This window comes from Panthera tigris, chromosome D2 (assembly GCF_018350195.1).
Source record: "Panthera tigris isolate Pti1 chromosome D2, P.tigris_Pti1_mat1.1, whole genome shotgun sequence".
NCBI classification, from domain to species: domain Eukaryota; kingdom Metazoa; phylum Chordata; class Mammalia; order Carnivora; family Felidae; genus Panthera; species Panthera tigris.
Genome location: NC_056670.1, coordinates 42,307,977 through 42,329,525, shown reverse-complemented (window position 1 = coordinate 42,329,525; position 21,549 = coordinate 42,307,977). Strand labels below are relative to the sequence as shown.

At 36.3% G+C, this 21,549-nt stretch overlaps 1 protein-coding gene across 8 annotated transcripts in view; it reads right to left on the bottom strand.

The window, feature by feature from the left end:
• Nucleotides 1-21,549, bottom strand: part of CCSER2 (coiled-coil serine rich protein 2) — a 189,099-nt gene that overhangs the window by 80,151 nt on the left and 87,399 nt on the right. For 5 of the 8 annotated variants that reach the window (XM_042960154.1, XM_042960153.1, XM_007093134.3 and 2 more), the window contains 2 exons: nucleotides 13,856-13,946; nucleotides 5,807-5,969 (listed from right to left, as the gene is read on the bottom strand). In XM_042960154.1, coding sequence (XP_042816088.1) covers nucleotides 5,807-5,969; nucleotides 13,856-13,946 — 254 coding nt within the window. Of the gene's footprint in view, nucleotides 1-5,806; nucleotides 5,970-6,648; nucleotides 6,712-9,163; nucleotides 9,275-13,855; nucleotides 13,947-21,549 lie in introns of those variants that run through there. The other 3 variants (XM_042960157.1, XM_007093135.3, XM_042960155.1) reach the window with 3 other exon arrangements.

The following is a 21,549-nucleotide window of genomic DNA, read 5'->3' as shown; positions in this document are numbered from 1 at the left end:
TTCTATATCCAGCAAAATTAGCCTTCAAAATTCAGGAGAAATTAAAACATCATCATATAAACAAAAACTGAGAAAATGTGTTGCTATTAGACCTTCCCTACAAGATAAATTCAAGTTGGACTTTAATTACTTCCTCCTTATTAATGGACAGAAGAAAAAGTCAGCAAAGAAATAGAAGACTTGAATACTACATACTAACAAAATTCAATAGATGTCTACAGAACATCTATAGAAATTAAATTAGTAGTCAAAAACCTTCCACAAGGAAAATCCCAAGCCCAAAATACAAATCAAAACCACAATGAAACACTACCTCACACCAGTCAAATGGCTAAAATTAACAACTCAGGCAACGAGATGTTGGCGAGGACTCAGAGAAAGAGGAACCCTTTTGCACTGCTTGTGGGAATAAATACTGGTGCAGCCACTCTGGAAAACAGTATGGAGGTTCTTCAAAAAATTAAAAATAGAATTACCCTACAACCCAGCAATTGCCCTACTAGGTACATATCCAAAGGATACAGGTGTGTTGTTTCAAAAGGCACACATGCACCTCAATATTTATAGCAGTGCTACTGACAACAACCAAAGTATGGAAAGAGCCCAAATGTCCATCAACAGATGAATGAATAAAGATGTCGTATACACACACACACACACACACACACACACATGCACGCGCGCGCACACACACACACACACACACAATGAAATATTACTTGGAGATCAAAAGAATGAAATCTTGGCATTTGCAACAACATGGATGGAACCTGAGTATATTATGCTAAGCAAAATTTGTCAGAGAAAGACAAATATCATATGATTTCACTAATATGTGGAATTTAAGATAAAAAACAGATGAACATAGGGGAAGGGAAACAAAAATAATATAAAAACAGGGAGGGGGACAAAACATAAAAGACTCTTCAATATAGAAAACAAACTGAGGGTTGCTGGAGGGGTTGCAGGTGGGGGCATGGGCTAAATAAGCAAGGGGCATTAAGGAGGACACTTTTTGGGATGAGCACTGGGTGTCATATGTAGGGGATGAATCACTGGATTCTATGCCTGAAATCATTATTGCAGTAAATGTTAACTAATTTAGATGTAAATTTAAAAATAAATAGTAAAAAAGAAAGAAGAGAAGAGAAGAGCCCAAGCCCAAATAACTGCACTGGTGAATCCTACAAGTTCTTCCAAAAATAGAAATTAAAGAAACACTTCCCTTTTTAATCTATGTGACCATAATACCAAAACCAGACAAAGACATTTTAAAAAAAAGAAAGAAAGAAAACTATAGACTGATATTTATTATGAATATACACATAAAAATCTTCAACACAGGGGTGCCTGTGTGGCTCAGTCGGTTAAGCGTCCGACTTCGGCTCAGGTCATGATCTCACGGTTCGTGGGTTCGAGCCCCATGTCGGGTTCTGTGCTGACAGCTCAGAGCTCAGATCCTGGAGCCTGTTTCGGATTCTGTGTCTCCCTCTCTCTCTGCCCCTCCCCCACTTGCACTCTCTCTGTCTCAAAAATAAATAAAAAACATTAAAAAAAGGTTAAAAAAAAAAATCTTCAACACAATACTAGCAAATTGAATCTAGCAACACATAAAATGATTACATACCATGACCAAGTAGGATTTATCCAAGAAAGGTAAAGTTGGTTCAACATATGTAAATCAGCCAATGTCATACACCACATTAAGAGAATGAGGGCCAAAAAATTATCTCAATACTCACAGAAATAGTATTTGACAAAATCTAACACCCTTTCATGATAAAAACACTCAACAAAATATGATTAGAAGTTCCTCAGCCTGATAAAGACTCTGAAAAAGCAGAGCTAACATCATACATAACAGTGAAAGGCTGAATGCTTTATCCTTAATATTAGAAAGGCACAAATGTTTGCTCTCACCAGTCCTATTCAACACTGCATTGTAGGTTCTAGCCATAGAAATTATGCAGGAGGAAAAAAAAAAAAAAAAGAAAGTACCTAGATGGAAAGAAAAATATCTATCTCTGATGACATGATCTTATACAGAGAGAATCCTAAGGAACTAAGGATTCAGGGGGTTATATGAACCATATACATGAACACTGGAGACAGTCAGGATTGTAGCAAAGCTTACAATGAAGAGGGAAAATGAGCCAATGGCCAAGATTTTGTGAGGCAGGGGTAGGGACCAATAAGGAGGGGTTGATACAGCCAAATGCTCTAAGTCTCAAAGTAATAACAGTGAAGAATACTTTATTTAGAAACAAATGAGGAGTGAAGACAAAGACCCCACTTCTAAACAGTAAAGTACTAGAGTGACTGGAAAATAAGAATCCTTCATATAAAAACACTACTAGGGAATTAGTACATTTAGGAAAGAGTTAGATTTCAGTTACAATCAGAATGTGAGCAAAGAGGTCAAGAATGTGAGTTGGTTAGGATGTGAAAGAATTCCATATAGCATAGTGGAAGGTGTAGGCAAAGAAGGAGGTTGGGGAGAAACAGTAGTGAAAGCTTAGGCCAGATAAGGAGAGGAGAGCATAGTATTATGAAAAAAAAAAAAACAAAACATAAAGGAAACTGGTCAGTGGTTCTGAACCACTGAATTGCAGATAAGACAATTCCTATAATTACAGTCCCCTGTAAAACAGATTAAGGCATAATTAAAAAAAAAAAAAAGACAATGAGGAGAATTAAAGGAAAGACAGGAAAAGGAATCCTCAAGAAGTTATGGAATGGTAGAGACACTTTTACACATGTAATGTTAAAAAGGCCCTGGGGTTAGGTACATCCAAACTTTCTCAAATCAAGGCATAGAGAGAAAATAATAGTTTTAAGATATGCTGGAGAGTCAGGCTTGTCTTGAGTGAGGTTTCTCTCTTTACCACCCATCTCCTAACGAGCTCTAGGGGATCTAGATGTCCCAAACCCACACAGCCACTCTAAAACCTGGAGGGATCAATAAACTATAACTATTTATGACAAACCAGGGTGCCCACTTCTTGGGAAGTTCTGTGCTAAATGAGTCAAATTAGCAACCCCCAAGAATATGGTGCATTTCTCTCTCCTCCCTGAGAATCACCAGTGTGGATGATCCACAAATCACTACTCCCTCCAAATACACTGTATAAAAGGGATCTGTGGTCATATGTTTTGGGAAATGGCTACATATTCTTTTACCACATTTTGCAAAATCATAGTACTGTATTTATATATTTAAGGCGCTGTGGAGCAAACTATTTTTTAAAAAACTTTAATTTATTCATTTCCTACTCATTTGATCAGAGAATCGCTTTTCTATGCCTATTAATATCCAGGAATATTGTTTTTGGAAAATGATATCTTTTCTGAAAGATGACTAATCAGCCTCAGTTTGATCATTCCCAGGGACACAGATTACTACTTCCATCCAGGTAATTCATTCCATTTGGGACAGTCTGATTAATAATCCCATTTCAAGCTAAAATTTGCCATCTTTTACCTTAAAATAAAGAATTTTGCCTTTAGAGTTAGAGATCACATCTATCCATTCCTACAAATGACCTAGAAACAAACTCATAGTAGTTCTCTGAAAATGCCACATTACTCACACATGGTTTTACACATGCTATTTTTTCCATCTGAACACTCATCTTTCTCCTATAGAAACCACTCCTCTGCAATCTCTATAGTCAATAGTACCAGTTCAATAGTAACTTCCTTTTACACACAACTCCCTAGACAAAAACCAGTTGCTACATGCTTCTGGAATCCTATATAAATCACTTTCTTAAAGCAACCATCATCCTTGTACTGCACAAATACTATTATATTATAACAAATACAAATATTATAACTGCCTACATACCGTCTCTCCCACAGACTCAACATCTAGGAAGTTTTTACTAACTAAACTTTGTATGGGATGGAGGAGGCACAGGAACCTTCTACATAACCAATAACTAACTGCAATGACTCCAACTAAGCTCATGTACTGCATAATGGTTTTTACCATCCCCAAAACAATGCTCCAAGAAGCCATTACCAATCCACAGCTATCACCTCTCACACTCTCTCCAAATTCATCCCCCAGCTTGAGAATTTAGCACAGAATTCAACATAGGTTCTCGATGAATATTTATTAAATGGATGAATAAATCTTATCAGAAGTATAAGCAATGGTTCACATTTTAGTTAGGCTTCTAAATTTTCATAAGTTGGCCTTAACTTTATCTTCTTTTAAACGAACCATCAAAGATGAGGGAAGCATAATCTTACCAACCATGACTGTCTTTACATCATATTCTTGCCTGACAATAATAACTCTCCAATGTCCATTCCTTATCAAAAGCCTAGAAACAACAGCCAAAATAATGCCTGGAAAGATACATACTGCATGCATTCTTCTAGATCTTCTAAATTTTATCCTTGCATTTAATCATACCATCAGAAGAATCTTTGGTTAAACTTCATTATTTCATGACCCACTGAAGAACTCCCTTTTCTCACTTGGTCTAGACTTATTTGCAGCTTACAATGAAGAACATAAGTAAGAAAGGGACTTAAGGAATTTGTCATTACTTTTACTTTGGGAAGCTGTCTGAGACCTGTCCTCTATATCACAAGGTACTTCCCTTATAAGAACTCATGCAAAGCAACTTCTTTCAGGTTTGTGTCTCAAGAAAGCAAGTCAATTCAGGAGAAATGCATCCTTTATCTTATGTATACTGTAAATCTTGCAATGGATAAAGTTATGTTCTTTGCTTTTGCTGCCTTCTTTTTTTAAATTTTTTAATGTTTATTTATTTTGAGAGAGAGAGACAAGAGCGTGAGCAGGGGAGGGGCAGAGAGACAGGGAGACACAGAATCAGAAGCAGGCCCCAGGCTCTGAGCCATCAGCATAGAGCCCAACGTGGTGCTCAAACCAACAAGGGAGATCATGACCTGAGCTGAAGTCGGATGCTCAACTGACTGAGCCACCCAGGTGCTCCAGCTTTTGCTGCTTCTTAAAGCCAAATTTTTTTTGTTCAAGAACTATATGGGGCCATACATTTTCCTTCCATAGTTTCTTCATCCAATTTTACTATCTGTATTGTAAATGCACCCCAAAATGATCTCAAATCCCTAGTGGAACGAGATGGGAAAGTGAAAAGAGAAAAAATAATAACTACCATCACTGCGTGTCTACCGTAAACCATATACTGCTCAAAGCACTTTTGTGCCTAATCCTTGAACACTGAGAGAAAGGTATTATTAACTGTTTTACAGATGATAAACTGGAGTGGAGAAGGTTTAAATAAATTACCTAAACTCACAAAGCTAATTTGTGTCAGGCCAGAGTTTGATCCCAGGTTTGACTGACTACAAAAGCCATATTATATAAAAACTCTGATCAAATTAAAGATTATACTATGCTTCAAAAAGAAAAAGAATTTTAGCATTGTACAGTATCTTCCTCTGCTTCTAACAGTACTTGAGGAATTTTTAAGTTTTAATTTATTATATAAGCAAAAGTAACAAATCACTTGGCACTAACTTTAAACATTATTTTTAAAATAATTAACTTAAAATTTTCAACATTTAATCATTCCCAAATAAGAAATAGAAAATAACATCAAACAAAGTCCAAATAGCAGACATTAAGTAAAATATTTTTATATACAGTAAAGCTAATGAAAGAATTAAGACATTTTATTCCAATTAGTACCACATATAACTTGAAATATTTTTTGGTGCCTCTAAAAACCAGATTAAAAAATAGTTTTGGGGGCAGGGGGAAATTATGATTCAAAAAAAAGATAGGAAATGTAATCTAAATTAGACTCACCTGCTCAAGTCACTTTTTCCATGGTGATGATAGTGGTCAGGATGGCTGAGATGATAATGCTCCTGTCCACTCCACCTCTGGGGTGGCCTTTTCCAAAATCCTTCCTGAGACTGCCGAACATTTCTGTCTGACCGGTCAAAACGGTTCATATTGTCACACTCCACTAGATAGATTCAAAAGCAAAACACTATAAACATGTACACATTCTGTAAAAGTTAACTACTTATGACTTGATAATTAAATGCTGCTGAGAATATAAAAATGATATTCTAAAAATACCAGCCATTTATATTATCTAACCACAAAATCAAGATTTCCAGAAGAAAAATAACCAGTTCTTTTGATGAAAACTTTATAGTATTCAAATTGAAGTACATTATAAAACTTTCATATCACAGGCAGTTAAGTAACAGTGTTTTCAAACAAGCATATTATCCTTGTTATCAACATTATACATTTTAAACACCAGTAATCAGTTTTAAGAGGTTTTTCATCATTATCACTGGCTGGTTCTGACTTCAGAATGAAAATGGTCAGACAAAGTAAATTTCTAGTAGAGAATTCGTTCTCAAAAATGAATGCCACAATTAACTTTCACTGGTTTCAAGAAGTACAAATTAAGTTTTTATCACAAATGAATAGTATTTTTTTAAATTAGCTCACAATTTTAGAAAGTAAGACACTTCAATCTGCCTACAGTAGAGATTGTTCAAAAAGTCTAAAATGCCACTGAAAACAAAGCCAGCACTTTGCAGCAACAAACAGCACACTCCCTGAAATCCAGATGCCAAAAAACACGAAAAGAATCTCCTTGAAACACCCCAAGCTTATCCTTCACTTACCCAAAACACTTTTTCCTCACATATCTGAGCACTCACTAGAAGAGTTACTTTGTACAAGGGAGACATTGTGTCGCCGGCTGCCTACTCAGACATAGTTGCATACAAGGCACTGACAAACAGGCCTTCCTTCCTGCTCAACTCCCAGCCCTCCCTGTGGGAAGCAAGCCCAGTTTGCCCTGTGACTCCATCTTCGCTCAGTGGTTACATAGCTACTGAGTTAGGACTGTTACTAAAAATACAACTGAACACTAACCCAAGCCAGGCGCTGGAAAGGTTTCTCTAGGCTGCAAATTATTACATGAGAAAGTTCAAATCCTGAATGCTCAGAATTACTTCATAAAGAAGTTGTAGAAATCAATGGAATCCTCAATTTTAAAAAACTCATTCTTTAAATGATTATTTTCACTTAACTCAAACTTGAATTTGAAATATGGAAAGTGTTTCATTACAGCATACCAGATAAAAACAAACTTTCCCACTCCAAAATAAGTAGTTAAAATAAAGTATAGATGTTCAATTCTCATACACACTAAATTTACTGTTAACATATTTCTTCTAAATGCATAATAATTTTGTACAACTTTTTAAAAGACTTTGAAATTTTGTTTATAATGGTTAGAAAAATCAATTTGGGGGAAAACTACATATTTTATAGTTTAAAAAAATTTTAAGAAAAGATTTGTGAAAGAAGCCTTACATTTGAAATTATTTCAAACAATTTCTTGTCATTTTATTGATATAAATTACAATCTACTTTTTTAAGTTCAATTATAGAAAACCTGACAATTAGATAAATAAAGGCATTGGCGACCATTATAATTAAAAAATCAGGAGTAGAAAATGAGATCAGAAAGGAAAAATTAATTTAAAAATAATCCTAAAAAGGCTCAAAACTGATTTTAGTTCACATTTGTATTATACTCTGAGACTCAGTTAAGCTCATCAAGAATTTCTACATGGCATTAAAATGTTACTTCAGTTGCAGCAATTCTATATAGCTGAGGGATAATCTGTATCTATTTTTAAATACCCTGAATTCATACTTAATTTAGGCAGATAAAATTCCACTTACTCCCCAAACAAGAAATTCTGTCATAATAAGAACCTGATATGTAATTAGGATATCATCAACAGTGTGCACACAGAGTAACAAGAAGCAAAGGAACGAAGCAAACAGGTGAGGAGATGGTGTTAAATACTGTGGGAAATTAAAATGCATAAAATTGATATGCTGCTTTTGTGTCTACTAAAGAGGTTCTTGGTTCAACACACAGACTACAAATGAAAGAACCTTCATTGAAACAAGAACTCAACACAGGCACAATGGCAAATAAACAGTGGAAACAAATCTTTGCCACAACCATAAAAGAGTATTGGTAGAAACTGAGACAGAAGGGCCTAAATTCTCAGATAAATGACTGCTCCAAGACTCTAAGATCCTGCTTATACAGCTGCCCCCTGAACAATGTGTTAGAGGTGCAGGACCCCCTGCACAGTCAAAAATCCATGCATAACTTTTGATTCCCCAAAAACTAAACTACTAATAGCCTACGGTGCATCAGAAGCCTTACCAATAGCACAGTCAATTAACACATATTTTGTACATTATATGTATTATATACTGTATTCTTACAATACAGTAAGCTAGAAAAAATAAAATGTAAATAAGAAAATCTTAGAAAAAATACATTTACAGTACTGCACTGTATCGAAAAAAGAAAGTTATTAAGAAAATCATAAGGAAGATAAACACATTTGTAGTACTGTACTATTTTTATTGAAAAAACCCACATATAAATGAGCCTGTGCATTTCAAACCTGTGTTGTTCAAGGGTCAACTGTACTTCCATCTGAGGCACTCGTCAAACATACGTTTATATACTTTAAAATGTTACTAAGAAGATAATGTGAAATAATATTAGTGATGGTTTCTTAGAGAAGATTAGAGATTCTGACAGAATGAAAGAAATAATATAGCAAAGGAAATGGAAAGCAAACAAAATTATAAGATGGAGATAAATCAAAACCACTTCCATAGCCAATGAGGGAACAGGACCCAAAGAAACAAAATAAATCTTTCTGAACATGAAATACCATAGGGTATGATGAGGTAAACCGAAAGGTATCCAACTTTGAAAAATTTTAATCCAGTATGGCAATCACAACTATCCCACACACCAGATTTCACCGTAACTCTGAATTGAGGTCTAGAAAATAAAAAAAGGCCTTGTGAAAGGGGGTTTCCAGCTCCAGAAGTAAAAGGCAGAAGATTTTAGTTCTTTTACTGTGAGTAGGAGACAGATAACATCAGGACCTTTACCCTTTGGAGAGGGAAAGAGGATCTAATATAGATACCTAAATGAAACATATGGGACGTGGGGATGCCTAGCTCAACTACTCATCATACTCATTTCTTCTGATTTTATAAAAGGAACAAAATATAACACCAAAAGCAACCTAGATTATTTCTCTGATTACTTAAAGTCATAATGGATGACACAAATAGTATTTGTACCTGTGAGTAACAACTGGCTATGAAGATGGCAGGAAGAAATTACACATTACAAAGGCTAGAAAGAATGTGCTTTGCAGGAGGTTTTACAATCTGATCAGAAAAGCTCTGAATCTGAAAGAAGAAAAGCTCATGTAAAAAAAAAAAATCATGAACCTTGTTATTACTAAACACAATTACTACTGAAAAAGAAAGATAAATCTCCAGAAGAAAATATGGTAATTGGAAAGTGATCAAGGACAATACTCTAGAACTCATATGACTATATCTTTTAGGAAATATAACACGGAATAAGTGCAATTTAATAGGCACCATAACTCGGTGGAGTGGGGTTCAGGAAGTAATTAGAAAGGCATCTTTTTCAACAGAGAAAAGTTTAAAAACAGAAGCACACGGAACAAGATATACACTATGGGAATGTCACAAACCTGAGGATTTATACTATATAACTGTGCCAAATGCTAGGCTTTAATCTGTAGACAATGTGTGACCATCAGATGTTCCAGAGCGAAATAATAAAGCAAGCACGATTGTGTTTTTGATACAACCTGAACGGTTAATTTAAGAAGCACTTTAGGGGGCGCCTGGGTGGCTCAGTCGGTTGGGCATCCGACTTCGGCTCAGGTCATGATCTCACAGTTTGTGAGTTCGAGCCCCGTGTCAGGCTCTGTGCTGACAGCTCAGAGCCTGGAGCCTGCTTCGGATTCTGTGTCTCCCCCTCTCTCTGCCCCCTCCCCTGCTCACACTCTATGTCTCTCTGTCTCTCAATAATAAATAAATGTTAAAAAATTAAAAAAAAAAAAAAGAAACACTTTTGAACATAAAAAAGCATGTCTCAAATACTCAGTGGTCTGCCAAAAGAAAGTCAGATCCAAATTGTTTCCTTAAGAGATTCCTTGATGAAGGTAAAATAAAAATGCAAAACAATTAAAACAATTCTTTTAGATCCTTCCTAACTGCAACTGAAACCTAAAGTCCTTTCTCATTTTATTCCTCTTCTCTCATTCTATGCTCTTCCTCTGACCCATCTCTCCCTTGACCTGTTTCCCTACCCTGAAGCTGGCCAGAAACCTCAAAGCTCAACACCTCTTAAAGTTAAATCTCCTTCAGAAGAGGGAAAATCCCATAAGGCTGATTTTAAACCAGGTCAGGTCTCTAAGCTGAAAGTCATGGCTGGATGTTTTCTAAGGTCTAAAAAAGATTGGCAGAAATTTGCAGAGGAATTTAGAAAAGTTTTAGAATTGATAATCTAGGGCTCCTAGATCTATCACCCACTAGTTCATACATTAAAGGGAACCCCAGTTGCAAAAATAGAATGGAAAAGGCACAGCGTGAAAAATCTGAAAGTCACATGATTTAAGAACCCATGACTGTGTAGAAAACAGTTTTCATTGACTCTCTTAGGATCTGAAAATTAAACTGACAAGACAGATTAATGGAAGGAAAGCATACAAATGTATTTAATATAATATGTGACACGGCAGGCTTCAGAAGGAAAGACAGACCCAAAGAAACAGGTCTGTGTTGATGTAGAGTGGACAGTCATGGAGGAATATGACAGTTAAAGAGTATGAGGTAACTGTAGTAAACTGGGGGAAACTTGGGCAAGTCCTATTTGTTAGGATTCTTCTTGGCATCCCTAGAATTAAGAATGGTGCCTTTTCTCTGGTACAGGGGAGCACCTCTCACATGAAGGTTTTATGACCTGTTTCAGGGAAGGAGGATGAGGGGCAGAAATGGGGAGAGGGACTTCCCTGCCTCTGCCATTTACTCAAACTTCTTGGGCTTAAAATGTTCAGTATGCCAAGGTGCCATATTTTGGGGTACTGTGTAACTGAACTCCATCAAGTACACAGAAAACCAGAAGAGGTTACAAGAGTCCTTGCAGAGGCTGTCAACAGTCTTCTCTGTGAACACAGATTGGGCTCTGATTCAATTCTGTAAGGAAATAAAGGATAAATCCACTGCCGACTTCAAGAATAGACTAACACCTTTAGATAGCATTTGGAGATAGTTTATGAAAGAGATATAACCCAGTCTCTCTTCTTACTTTCTGTGAAAAAAAGGCAGAAATAGGATAAGTATAGCCTCATTGCCAGGCATCTAATGCTTAGAAAGAGCCCTGGAAAAAAGCAGAATAAGACTCGGAATAAAATTATGTCCTTCATATATAACAACTAGATGCTTCCACCACAGCCAACTAAACACTAGAGGAAGAAGTCTCTTAGTACACTTATAGATACTATTAACAGCAGGGCATTGGAAAAACAAGTATCCTGCATCACCTAAGAAATAAAAGAGGAAAAATAAAATGGGTGATTAATCAAAGTGTTCTGAAGGGAAAATCAAGTACTCAATTTCCAGTTTTACCCTTGAACTCAAAAGATAATTTTCTCTAAATATTAAAAGAAAATCTTGCAGATGTTTTATTGCTACAGGCACTACAATATCAACCTTAAACCCTACTATTGTTATATCATCTCCCCCTCAATGTCACCAAAAAACTCAGGTGTGGATATTTCCAATACCTCTCAGGTCCCAAATCCTAGACCATAACTATCCAAGAAACACTGGACCAACAAGCATTCTTCCTCCTCTGTGTTATCACATATGACACCTAATAGGTCATGATTTACTACACAAGTGTAATTGCCAGATAAATATTTTCCTCATGGCCTCTTCCTTGAAATCCCAGAAGATCCCTTATTCATAATACAGTAATAGCAAGCTTGTGTCCAAAATCAAACCCAAAGTAAAGATCTCAACAAGGTCTCAATTTTTTTTTTTTGGTAAAAATTCCACTGATATTGGCAGAATTAGCGATGCTGAACTCACCAGGCTTCAGAGTGACCCATTCATACATGCAAATTCATACACCCAAATCTCCATAACAGCCACAAAACCCAGAAGCTAAAGGTAATAAAAATCAATAGTCAAAAGTATATTAGAAGACTCCTTTATACCTTATACCAGTCCTTATAACATTCCTATCCTCTTCCCAATCAAAAAAACTCAGGTGGGTGGGTATAGTCATCCAGGAACTCAGAACTATATAGAGAACAGTCATTCCTTAATACCTAGGAGTACCAAATGGAATACTATTTTATGTTTAGTGCCTTTGAAGGCTACATATTTTAGACCTATATTCTGTTTCTTCAGTGTTCCGTTAGCTCAAAACAGTCAATACCTGTTTGCCATCTCCTAGAAAATCTACAATATGAGATGTTATACCTCAGAAGTTCCCTCCTACTTTTCACAAGTCCCCAACCCAAGACCTCAAAGACTTTAAATTTCCCTGTGATTCTAATTTTACCTAATATGAAGATAAGTTTGTTGTCCTCTAAAGATGAAGGAGGCTCTAAGACTGATTCCTTTAGCTCAGAGAGGATATAAAGTTTTCAAAGAAAAGTTGTGAAAATTCTGTCAAAAAATGCATTATCTAGGATGTGATTTACTCCAAGGAAGTATATCACTCACTCCTCACAACAAGCCTTTAAAATGTCACATGAAATCTCCTGGATCATTGTCTCAGTTCTCCCCCATAATTTTCAATGGTTTGTCAAGACCCTAAGAGATATTACATGCACATTTCTGCTTGGCCTGTTGTCCTTCTGCCATGTGCCATGAGAGCAACCTGCTCCAGGTAATCCTGGTCTTGAAGAAACAAGGAGTAGACGCGAACTCAGTCCCACAGTCTGAGCTGTCCCAGCTAATCCATGAATAAGGAAAACAAATGTTTATTTTGAAAGTCACCAAAATTCTGAGATTGTTACACAGCATCCTGGGAGCACGGGGGGGGGAGGGGGAGGAGTCTGAACAATGTGACAACTGTGAGCTCCTAGTGCCCTCAATAGCACCATATCCCTGCACTTTTCTAGCATCACATATAAAAAGGACTTCACCACCATGTTTGGTTCATCTCTGGCCTCTGGGAGGCCTGAGAGACTATGCAAATGTTGACTGACAGGGAATCCACAGATCTTCTGGAGCCATTCCTCCATCCAGAAGGAGTATTCCCATTTCAACCCTTGCCCCAGGAGCTTTCTTAGGCTCACCTCTGATTCTAGATCAGACCTTAAGATAGAAAATCCTAAGATATTAAGTCAGTGGGAGCAAGAGTACCCAGGCCTCTCTTGCATATGGATTGTCTAAATCCCCACATTAGCAGTTGGGATCCAGAGAGGAAGAGTGTGGATTTGAGAGTAAAAAAGATGGAATGATTCATCTGGAAGGTCACCATTTGCCCACAATTAATCTTTCTAAAATTTTCAGAATTGATGTTTTAAAAACATTTACCAACTTAATGAGTTTTACCGCTATTTCACAAGGCAAATGATATCTGTTTCTCTAAATGTATTTCTTCTTAAAATTAAAATGAAACTAAAGGGAAAAAAGCTAGATATGTACACAAGGAAAAAAAGGACAAATCCTATCTACCACTTAGTTCATGGTATATACATACAATTTTATTGGATCATACAGAATCATATCTAAGATGTACAAAATCAGGTTTCAAAGAATAAAATAAATTTGCAAATTAATCAATCTATTTAACATCACTTAAGAATGATTCTCAGTCTGAAAAGTCTTCCTCCATTGGGATTAGGAAGTCCGTATATAACAAATATTAAATTGGCCAAAGTCAAGCAGCTCAACTACATATGCCTCTGGAAGTTGAATATTGTTCCTACTTACCATTTTCAAGAGGTGCATCCTCAGGCAGGTCCACATCAAGCATAAGGTCATCATCCTCAAGGTCACATGATTCAAGATTATTCAGAATATCCTGTGAATAAAAGCAATAAAAAAATGCTATAACCTAGCTCAAAAAATGTATGTCATCATTAGTTTGGGAAACAACACTCTCTGATAGTCTAAATTTACTCAGTGTTTGTGTTGTAAAAATAAATTTTTTAAATAAAATCTAATAAAAAAGATTTAACTGGTTTACTTGTGAAGCTATTTGTAATATCCTTCTCTTACTCTTCCTCCCACCAATAATTTTTTTAATTTATTTTTTAAAACTTACACAATGCTCACTATCTGCAAGATATTGTTCAAGATACACTGAGAACTAAAAGCAAATGGAATAATTGTTACTAAAAAAGTAGAAACAAACAAGATACTTTACAAATATTAATTAATTTATTTAATCTTCAAAATAACCTTACGATTTAGTGACTAGTACAATTACAGGAAATAAATACACAAAGCCAAAATAGGATGCAAACACAGAAAGTCTATTTCCTGAGTCCGTGCTTTTACCAATTTCCCTGATAACATGAATAATCAAAGATGGTAAAGAATCTTCCAAATGTCATTCATATTTGGTGTGCAAGGTTATGTTTTATTATATCTAGGAATTGGACCACTGATGCAAAATAATGAAAGCCTTTAACAACATGATCATTCCGTTTCCTTTCTTGTGCCAAACCCACCTACTACTACCTTTGGCACCACTATCTCCTCAGTTTGCCTTAATTTGTTCGTTTTCTATAAAAGACTAATAGGACTGGACCAGTCAAATTGGTATAAGCAACCACTCCTGGGTTCTATGTGCAACCTTGCTAGCTATCACCTATCCTGAGAAAAGTAATGTTTTGCTTTCAAGGACTCTTATTCTGAAGTCTAGTTTAGGAAATAAAGTTTAAAGTTAGGAACTCAGTTTGACCTGTAACCCACTAGCAGATCCTTCCAATCCAAGAATTGATTCAATACTGTAAGAACTTTTGTTAGTATAAATAAATAAAAAGATTAAAAATCTACAGAATTTTAAATAACTTAGAGATTATGGACTTGAAAAGCTCTTATAGAATGGGGATGTATATTTTATTACAGATGATATAAACAAAATTAGCATTTGTTCCCTATGTCACATATTCCATCCAAATCTTTCCAATTTTGTGTTGTTGGCCTTTCTTCCAAGATACACTGAGAACTAAAAGCAAATGGAATAATTGTTACTAAAAAAGTAGAAACAAACAAACAAACAAACAAAACCACCTCTGGATAATTTATTTAACCTTGACAGAAAAAGGGATATTTCACAGAACCTATTTCCATCATGAACTAACTGCTGTCCTTAGTATTTAAGTCTTCTTAAAAGTCAAAAAATAAAAACTAAAAATAAATAAATAAATAAATAAATAAACAAATACATAAATAAAAATTAAAATGTTGGACATGGAAAGAAACTGACAAAGGCCATAATAGTCAATTCACAAAATAGAAAATAAACAGCCAATAAATATAATATAGGAAAGAATGCTAATACCAATGGTGATTTACCACAATTGAAAAGAATCTAGTACTCATTAATACTCCAGATGGGATTCGATTCATAAACTTTCTGGAAGCAATTTGTCAAAATTTAGCTAAAACCTTTTTTAAAAAATGTTTATTTATTTATTTTGAGAGAGATTGTGTGAAAGGGGGTAGGGTGGAGAGAGAGGGAGAGAGAAGATCTAAAACGGGCTCTATGCTGACAGCAGAGAGATCAATGTGGGACCTCTAACCTACGAACTGTGAGATCATAACCTGAGCCGAAGTCAGACGGTTCACCGACTGGGCCACCCAGGTGTCCCTAGCTAAAACCTTTTTTAAAAAGGCAAATTTTTCCTTTCTAAGAATTTATCACCCAGCAATAGACAAATGCAGAAAATGTATGTGTAAGTATGGCTATTGCAGCATTATTCAGAAAGGCAAAAAAAAAGAGAAACGTCCAAGAATGGAAAAATAGCTAAACACAAAGTATGATACAGTTATACAACAGAATATTATGTTTTCTTCCAAAAGAATAATGAAAAGGGGAGTCTGGGTGGCTCAGTCGGTTAAGCATCTGACTTCAGCTCAGGTCATGATCTCATGGTCCATGGGTTTGAGCCCAGCGTCACGCTCTGTGCTGACAGCTCAGTGTCAGGAGCTGCTTTGGATTCTGTGTCTCCCTCTCTCTCTGCCCTCCCCCCCACTCACGCTCAGTCTCTCTCTCTCTTTCTGTCAAAAATAAACATTAAAAATAATAATAATAATGTAAATGTATTTATAGACATGAAAAGATGTCAATTGGGGAAAAAACAGACTGTGTTGTTTCCAATCTTTTGCTCTTACAAATAATATTTCAATGAATCCTTATAAAACAAAAGTAATAAACTAAAATGAATGAGTCTAACGGTGTATCAAGTTGATAGTATTACACTCAGAGAGAAACTATTTCAAGTGAGGAAAAATTCTCCAACTATTTTCAGTAATTATATTATGGTTGGTAGTAGTGGTGTTATTATTCTGAGATGATTATAAATACATGGATATAAATGAAAATAGCTATATTGGTGTTTGTTGAAAAGTGGATTCTCAGTCAGTTAAGCATCCAACTCTTGATTTCAACTCAGGCCATGATCTCTTGGTTTGTGAGTTGGGAGTCCCACACTGGACACCGCAATGTCAGTGCTTAGGATTCTCCCTCCCTCTCTTTTTGTCCCACCCTTGCTTGCTCTCTCTCTCTCCCCCAAGATATATAAATAAACTTAAAAAGATAAAAAAGAAAAAACATGGAAATTTAATAAAAACTCTATGTTCCTAAATGTAAGTGCAAAGTATTGGTGTAAACACAAAATGTTTTTCATCTTAAATGAAAAAATACATTTTTTCCACTGAAAAGGCCTAGATGTTAACTAAAAAAAAACCTAGGTCTCTACAACAGCATGTACAGAATTATCCATTTTATGGGGAAAAACCCACTGTATAGTATGCAAAGAAAAAAGTTGAAAGGAAACCAAAACATTGGTTATGGAGTTTTTCTTTTCTTTCTGTTTCTCTTTGTTAGAGTACCTGTAATTTCTCATTTTCTGCAATAAGTACTGACTTATGTAATTTTACTAAAAAAAAAATCACATCCTCTATAAAAACATTTGGCTGTTTGTATATGTACGAGTATATGTGAAACAAAATGAGGTGGGGTGCCTTCAGCCAGATCTGGTAATGAAGGACACAGCAGCGATTCAAAGGCAATAGAACCTCATTTTCTAAGTCCAGAGCAGACCTTGCTGAGACACATCAATCAGCAAAAGCATCACTGCCACCACCGACCACTGCCAAAAAGATGTTCAACGTTCTAACTAAACCCTACATTTGTTTTGTGGGGTTGTCTGTAGGTTTCATTTTATAATGAAAGGTTTAAAAAATTAGTCTTAAAGAGTAAGAATGAGCCTGCTCTAATGAATATAAAAGTGATGGAACAATTATGGTATCACTCTGAGAAGGTACTAAGAAAACCCAATGGAAAGGAAGCGGAATCAGTTATCAATAATTACAGGGAGGAAGAGAGGGAGGAAAAGCCATCCATATTTATGCCCCAAAGTTAACACTCACCAATAAAAAATTGCATATAATGTTTCACAAATTTATCTATTCACATGTGAGTATCTATTCCTATGTGAATGGGGTGGGGGGAAGAAGATTACATATGTGTAATGTGACTCCATCTATAATGCTAAAAAATACATTTAAACTTCAGGATGGTAATAAGCCAAAACACTGTTATCCTTTTCCATTATGTGAGATAATATGTAGTTACTTATGCTTTATATTTTTTATTTTTCTGTAGTAAGCTTTTATATAATATGCATAACTTCATGTTGGAAAATGTCTACTTCTCAGCATTAGCAGAGAAGTTCAAACCACAGAAACCTAGCCTGAGTGTGGGAACCCATTAATCTGGCCCATTCCCTAACCATAATAAAAACCAGAGCTGTCTGCCCCTCTTACCTTCACTCAAACTATTCCAGACCACTTTGGGTGCGGGCCCTGCTCTCCCCAGAAAGTCTCATTATGTGAGTAATAAATCTTTTCACACCCTCTTAGTGCACATGTGGCCTCATCAGTCTTGACATCTAAACAAATGTTGGAGGAGGGAAATTGACCCTGCCCCTCCACATAGCAAATATAAGACACACTCTCAATAATTCAATACATATAAAAACAATATATGCAAGGCACAACTCCAGGCACATGATATACCCATGCTAAACTACACTATGATATCACTGCTCAGTATCTATTTTGTATAGCCAAGGGACCAGCAGGGGCCTTGAATTGAAACTAACCCTCCCATGAGTGCATGCCCTAGAAAACAGCCCCAGTGTCAAAAGCAAATATAAGTTCTTGATATGACTTCCCCAATAGCCCTCATGAGCAACAATCACCCCACCTCCCAGGGCCTTTTCTTTGGGCACCTCTTAGATAGCCCATCGCAGGGCTTACCAAAATTCTGGTTTGAATTCACCAATCCTGCCTTAGCTTAAGAATCCCAAAGCATTCTAGCCATTGAACTTAATAAAGTCACACACCCCAGGTCCTGTGACTCTCCCGGTCTGCACTTGTATGGCCCTTTCAGACATGCCGAGTACTTCTCCAGAACTTGTTAATAATAAACTTTTCTGTTTCAATTTCCCTTGTGGTCTTTAATTGAACTGGGGTCCACCATCCAACACCCCAGGGCTCTACATATAAAATGTCAATTTAACAAAGTCACAACAGCCCTCCAAGGCTACTTGTTTTCCCTCAAACAGACAGTTCCTTTACACGTGGTAATGGCTCAAGTACCTTGAAAGCACAATGGATGGATATCTAAGACTTGGCATGTCAGAGACAACCTAAAACAAAGTCAAGTCACAAAAATCCAAAGAACAAACAAATATGGCCTCTAGAACATGAAAGAGAATATCTTCTGCATAAACAGTATGCTAAGAGCACAGAAGCAAAAAAGCATAATCTATCCTAGGTGTTAGCAAATTTGTTTTTAAGACAAAAAGTAGGGGCGCCTGAGTGGCTCAGTCAGTTGAGCAGTCAACTTTGGCTCAGGTCATGATCTCACAGCTCATGGGTTCGAGCCCCACATTGGGCTCTATGCTGACAGCTCAGAGCCTGGAGCCTGCTTTGGATTCTGTGTCTCCATTTCTCTTTGCCCCTCCCAACTTATGCTCTGTCTCCATCTGTCTGTCTCTCTCTCTTTCTCAATAACAAATAAACATTAAAAAAAAAAAAAGACAAAAAGTAAACACCTTAGATTTTGCAGACCCACAGACAAAATTGGTATATTATGTAGGTACTTAGATAACTAAAGTGTGACCACCTGAAATGTAAAAAACATTCTTATTTTGCAGGCTCTGAAAAACAAGGTAGTTGGTCAAATGTAGTTAACATGACACAGTTTACTGACATGCTCAATGTAAATAACTGTAAGTAGTTTGCTAATACTTGTTATGGACTGAATGTATGTACTTTCCCAAAATTCTTATGTTGAAGCCCTAACTCACAATATGAAGGTATTTGGAGGTAGGGCCTTCAGGAGGTAATTAGGTTTAGACAGAGTCAGGATGGTAGGAACCCCCACAATGGGATAAGTGTCATTAAAAGAAGAGAAAGAGACCAGAGCATACACACTCTCTCTCCCTGCCATGTTGAGGATATAGTAAGGTGGCTGTCTGCATGCCAGGATGAGGGTCTTCACCAGGGAATGAATTTCCTAACACCATGATCTTGAACTTCTAGCCTCCAAAAATGTGAAATTTATTTAAGCCACTCAGTCTACTGTATTTTGTTATAGTAGTCTTAGGTGACTAAGACAACATGCAAACACAGAGTATAAAGGGAAAATACAGAGAAGATCTATATCATGAACCACTATTTAGGCTATATTAAGGAGCTTGGACTTTATGTCAATGACTGATAAGTCTTCTCAAGTGGTAAATTGAGATCTGCACTAAAGAATATTATTCTGGCTGCTGTATACAAAATGGACTTAAGTAGGAAAGAAAAACCAGTTTTTGGCACAAAACCAGACACTCAGATCAGTGTAACAGAATAGAGAACCCAGAAATGGACCCACAAACGTATGGTCAACTAATCTTTGATAAAGCAAGAAAAAATATCCAATGGAATAAAGACAGTCTCTTCAGCAAATGGTGCTGGGAAAACTGGACAGTGACATGCAGAAGAATGAACCTGGACCACTTTCTTACACCATACACAAAAATAAACTCCAAATGGATCAAAGACCTAAATGTAAGACAGGGAGCCATCAAAATCCTTGGAGGAGAAAGCAGACAAAAACCTCTTTGATCTTGGCTGCAGCAACTTCTTACTCAACATGTCTCTGGAGGCAAGGGAAACAAAAGCAAAAAAAGAACTATTGGGATCTCATCAAAGTAAAAAGCTTCAGCACAGCAAGGAAACAATCAGCAAAACTAAAAGGCAACCAACAGAATGGGAGAAGATATGTGCAAATGACTTACCAAAGGGTTAGTATCCAAAATCTATAAAGAATTTATCAAACTCAACACCCAAAAAACCAAATAATCCAGTAAAGAAATGGGCAAAAGACATGAATAGGCACTTCTCCAAAGAAGACATCGAGATGGCCAACTGGCACATGAAAAAATGCTCCACATCACTCATCATCAAGGAAATACAAATCAAAACCGCAATGAGATACCACCTCACATCTGTCAGAGTGGTTAACATTAACAACTTAGGCAACAACAGATGTTGGCAAGGATGCAGAGAAAGAGGTTCACTTTTGCACTGCTGGTGGGAATGCAAACTGGTGCAGTCACTCTGGAAAACAGTATGGAGGTTCCTCAAAAAATTAAAAATAGAACTACCCTATGACCCAGCAATTGCACTACTAAGTATCTATCCAAGGGATACAGGTGTACTGTTTTGAAGGGGCACATACACTCCAATGTTTACAGCAGCACTATCAACAATAGCCAAAGTATGGAAAGAGCCCAAATGTCCATTGATAGATGAATGGATAAAGAAAATGTGATATGTATATATACAATGGAGTATTACTCAGCAATCAAAAGAATGAAATCTTGCCATTTGCAACTATGTGGATGAAACTGGAGGGTATTATGCTAAGCAAAATTAGTCAGAGAAAGACAAATATCATATGACTACACTCATATGAGAAATTTAAGATACAAAACAGATGAACACAAGGGAAGGGAAGCAAAAATAATATAAAAACAAGGACGGGGACAAAACGTAAGAGACTCTTAAATACAGAGAACAAACAGAGAGTTGCTGGAGAGGGGATGGGCTAAATGGGTAAGGGGCACTAAGAAGACATTGTTCAGTAAATGACAATATATGAGTGTGGAGTGGGGTAAAGAGATTTGAGGTGAAGGAGTCACCACCACACAGATGACAAATGAAGGATGCTGAATAAGGAGTTTGACAAAAGAGATAGTACAGAGTCAAAGACTGGATTCTAACAGCAAACTCAGACAATTTTCCCCTATTCATCTTTATAAGAGGACTATGTTTCTCAGAATTATATCGAAGATATTATTAAGACTTTTCAGTAAGGATCTCAGCAAAGAGAG